Source organism: Lepisma saccharinum, chromosome 12, assembly GCF_977018435.1.
Source record: "Lepisma saccharinum chromosome 12, izLepSacc3.1, whole genome shotgun sequence".
Taxonomy (NCBI): Eukaryota; Metazoa; Arthropoda; class Insecta; order Zygentoma; family Lepismatidae; genus Lepisma; species Lepisma saccharinum.
The window spans coordinates 29,650,714-29,655,901 of NC_139240.1; the positions used below are offsets into that span (position 1 = coordinate 29,650,714).

The 5,188-nt window shown below is 39.0% G+C and overlaps 1 protein-coding gene across 1 annotated transcript; it reads left to right on the plus strand.

Moving 5' to 3' along the window:
• Positions 1-705: 705 nt before the first annotated feature.
• Positions 706-1,335, plus strand: LOC145996293 (uncharacterized). Its single transcript, XM_083132724.1, has one exon. It carries the CDS (start codon positions 706-708, stop codon positions 1,333-1,335), a length of 630 nt encoding a protein of 209 aa, XP_082988850.1.
• Positions 1,336-5,188: the final 3,853 nt, after the last annotated feature.

Below are 5,188 nucleotides of genomic sequence, written 5' to 3' on the forward strand. Positions count from 1 at the left end.
TATTACGTATGAATATTTTTTCCAATATTAAGACCTTGTATTTGTATCTAGATATCAGTTTTGCGGTTACGCGGAGATAGGTAATTAACTCCTAGACTTACTATTCATTTTTCTGCGTAAGTTATTTTCAGCGATCGATTTCGCCACTCGTCTGGTGGCTTCATTAGGCGTGGACCATGCCAGCTGCAGCAAGACAGTTCACGCCTGATGAAGCCACCAGACGAGTGGCGAAATCAATCGCTGAAAAAACTTACACGGAAAAATGAATAGTAAGTGCATCAGAGTTAATTACTTGTATTTGTATAGTATTCTAAAATGTAAAGACAAATATATATTTTTCAATTCGATTACCAGATATTAAAAGTGATAAACATTACAAATTTTCATATTATTTGTAGTCCAAAAATTATAAAATACAGAAGACTTCAAAATCAACCACTCAACTTAAGTTATGGTTTTTAACATGGGGAGTCAACAAATTTAGCAAATTTCGCACACATTACAAAGAAAAGAACTCTTATCGCATTAGTGCTGTGGTGCAAACCAGATGAGAACGTGCAGAGTTGAGTTTTGAAAGCAAACGGACGTGTTTTGGGTTGTCTCCAGAGTGCAGTGAAGCGGAACAAGATGGGAAATTCCGTGGGGCAGTGGCGGCAGGCTATCGGCCTCTTTCGCGCAGCTTAGTGCCCAAACATCCGAACGGAAATGGGAAATGTTTTTCCGAAAACTGTGTACTATGCTTATGGAGTGGTTGTGCTATCATTGCTGATTATAGGCGGCATCGAGCAAAATTCAGGCTCCCGTAACAATGTTAATTTCTCAAGCGAAATTATAGAACTGAAGCAAGTTATGCTTCAAGTGAAAAGTTCGAATGATGTTGTTATGTGTGAGGTGAAGCAGCTGACCATCACTGTGAACAGTCTCGTTGGAAGGATTGACATGATTGAGGCCAAGACAAGCAAGATTAAGTGTGACATCGGCGAGCTTCAATCGTATGTTCAGACTCTGGAGGATCATCTGGACGATCTCGAAAACGGATCGAGGCGACAAAACCTTGTTTTCCACGGCATGCATGAAAAAATGAACGAGACATGGGATGAATCGGCTAGCGCAGTGCGGCAATTAGTCGAAGAAACACTTAATCTCTCCCTACCAACGGACACAATCCAGAGGGCTCATTGTACCGGAAGCATGAGGTCCGGAAAACCTCGTCCCATTGTGTGCAAATTCCTCTGCGATACAGAGAAAGAGAAACTTCTTCGAAATAGCAGCAAATTGAAAGGCTCAAATATTTACATCGAGCAAGACTATTCATTTTCAGTTAGGCAACAATGACAGAGACTTAAAAAGCATCTCTTCGAAGCCAGACAGCAAGGATGTAGAGCTCATCTGCAATATAAATATCTCAATGTCGACGGCAGACAATATACAATTTGGGACTTGGAAGACAACAAGAATGCATCGAGACCCGAGGACCTTCAGCTGCATCCAGTTCCCAGAAATAGGCTTTCCCTCCACCCCCCAACAATGGAAATGTGACGTCTCAGGGAGCGCAAGTGACAACGACCGCATTCCAGCCATCTTCATGCGGTGACCCGTTTCCCCCCTCCACCTCCAATGGAACAAGGAAAGAGGAGAACAACCGGATATCGCAAATAGGTCACCAGTTTCCCCCTCCCACTACTCAGCGATATCACAAGCGCCAGGGAAGCAACCAAGGAACGAGAGCCTGAGGTGAGGCCAGATGTAAAAAAGTAAGTGGTAATGGTCATGTGACCAGCAATTATGTCAATAAAGGAACTGCAAGTGTAAGTGTTTCCGACCAAAATGTGAGGGGCTTAAGAACTAAACTCAAAACATTCTACCCGAATGTATGAAGTAACGAATTTGATGTAATCATGGCTACGGAAACATGGTTAAATCCATCGTTCAGTGACAGTGAAGTAATTGACGATAGATATATTTTGTTTCGGTCGGATCTCGATGTAGAATCTTCTGACAAAGGCTTGGGGGCAGGGTACTTCTGGCTGTAAACAGGGCATTTCGAGCTATCGAAATTGAAACTCCGGTAATTGACTCTCTGATAAATTACTTGTTAGTAAAAATTAGCGAAATAAATATGTATATTTGTGTAGCCTATTTCCCCCCAAATACGAATCGATCTGTATACAGTTCCTTCTATCAAAGGTTAGAATCACTTTATGAGCAGGGGTCTTCCCTTATTATTGCAGGGGATTTTAATTTCCCTCAGATAAAGGGGGCGGATCACAATCTCTTATTCTCAAACGAAGCTTGCGTAGAATTGAGTCGTTTCATGTCACTCCACCTACTAAACAGCTTCAATGACATAAAAAATGATAACGAACGAACGTTAGATTTGATTTTAAGTAACGTTAATACCATAACAGTCACAAGGGAATCCGATCCTCTCGTACCAGAAGACATTCATCACCCAGCTCTAAATATTGACATTTCCATGACTAAATTTAAATCTATCACGAAAAATTCAACTCAAGCAGAATATAACTATAACTTTAGGAATGCAGATTTTTTAAAAATGTATCATCTTATGAGAGCTGTAAATTGGAATGATCTGAAGAAATACACTAATATTAATGCCGCTATTGATAAGTTCTATGAAATGGTGTATGACATATTTAACAAATGCGTACCTTCAACGAAAACTCAACCGAAGAAATTTCCGAGCTGGTTCTCACGGGAAATTATAAAGAATATCAGGAAAAAAGTATATCATAGGCAAAAATGGAAAAATAACGCTCCCCACGCTGAACATCATGATGAGAAATTTAAAGAACTTCGGAATATTGTTAAACGAGGGATTCAAAAAGCATATACGCATTATATTTCAAGCACAGAGTATAACATACTTCATACCCCTAATCTCATCTTCAGCTTTGCCAAAAAAAAAAAAAAAAAAAAAAAAAAAAAAAAAAAAAAAGCAGAACCTTTTCAATATCAAGGTAAAGTAATTTCTGACACACTAGAAATAACAACAGCGTTTACTATATTTTCAATCGGTGTACCGGCAGGATGATTGAAAAAATAAGACTGAATATTCAATCTTCCAGTGAAATCGATAAACTAAACCTATCGGATATTAGTCTTAAAGAAACCGAAGATACCATTAAAAATCTTAAACCGAAAAATATATTGGTTCGGATAAAATTCCACCTTACATACTTAAAGGATGCGGTGAGATACTCAAATACCCCTTGCACACGCTGATCAATCTTGTACTTTCCACCTCAACATTTCCAGATATTTGGAAATTAGCAAAAATTACCCCGATACCAAAAACAAATAAGCAAAATGATGTAGAGAATTACAGGCCGATAGCAGTCCTGGCTGCACCTGCCGAGCTCTTAGAGCAAATTCTTTACAAGCACATTTCTTATCACGTACTATCAGTGATCTCTCTTTATCAACATGGTTTCTTATGTAAAAAGTCTGTCTGTACCTACCTATCAGAAATCACTCATTTTATCGCAACCGTGATGGATAGCGGAGCTAAAGTAGATGTAATATATACAGATTTTTCGAAAGCGTTTGATACCGTAAACCATAGAATCTTAATAGAAAAACTGAAATCATACAATCTATCGAATCCAATGTTACAATTGTATCAATCCTACTTAACAAACCGCAAACAGTACATCACGTTTCAGGGAAATAATTCCGATGAATTTGAAGCTACATCCGGGTTCCCCAAGGCTCTAACCTTGGTCCCTTATTCTTCCTCATGTACATATATGATCTTCACGAACATCTGAATCAATTGGGTAAACTACTTTTTGCGGACGATTTAAAAATATACAAAAGAATTTGCAGTTACAGTGACTGCACCAAGTTACAAGCGGACATAAACAGTCTTGTGGAATGGTGCGAAAGCAACAAACTAATATTAAATAGCGAAAAATGTTACCAAATGTCATATACTCGAAACACTACATCAATAAAATACGACTATTGCATAAATAAAAAAAAAATTAAAAGATCTAGGAGTTCTGTTTGATTCTAAACTTACATTTCACGGGCACGTTAACTTCATAACAAACGAGGCTCACATACTTCTGGGATTTATAATGCATATATGCAAAGAGTTCAAAAATCTCGGAAGCTTAATGATGCTCTATATTGCTTACATTAGAGCAAAAATTGAATACACAAGCATAGTGTGGCACCCTCGAACCCAGCAATATATAAACAAAAAAAAAAAAAGTAAAGTGCTCCCCTGTGCATAGCACCATGCCATGAAGGCGTATAGGGCAGGGAGGTGCAGTCTGGCGTTCGGAAAAGTTCGGAACCATTCGTAAACCTCCACGGATGACGTCAGCCACGGGACATGTCAAAGACGAGCAACAGCATAGGAATTCACACTTCTTCCGTGTTTTCGGAAATAAATTTATTTTAAAAATCGAATGAGTGTTCTGTGGTGTTTGTATAAGGATATGTATAGAGCAGACTATATCTAGTAAACTGGGTCGCTGAAAGTTAACTATCAATAGAATTATATGTAATGGAAAGCGGGCTCGGAGGTGGAGCAGAGGTTTGTTCAGAATTTTCTATTTAAGTGGTGTAAATTCATATTTATGGGGGGTGAAAAGTTATACTTAGAGCTTAAATGACCACAAAGTTGTCCTTTTTAAAACATTGTGTGGGGTGTTAGGGCGAAGTTGTTGTACACGTATCCAGGAATTCCTTTTTTGGAGGTGGGTGAACACCATTTTTTAAGTGGTATTGTATGTTTAAGGCCAGTGGTGGCAATTTGGTTCTAAAACGGGGGGTTGCAAGGAAAGTTTACTTAAGAGGACATAGTGTGGAGGCAAGAATATGGGGAGCAACTATCCCCTAAATCGTCGCCACTGTTTAAGACTGTCATTTTAATCAGAACGTGAAATCGGGACATTTTTTACCACTCGACTCCTCTGTTTCCATGCTAATAACTTTGTGTGCAGGAACCATTTCAGTATGTGTGTTTGTGAATTTCTTCTGGTCAGGATCAAACCATCTGTGTACCAGAAGTGCTTTTACGAAGCTGTTACACATACACGAGATGCACAATCCACTCGACAACGCGAGATTCAAACTGTGGGCTGCGAAGTGGACACAGACAGTTCTCGAATATTTCTCTCTGATTCTAGCCTGAACACTACTAATGCGTCTTGTC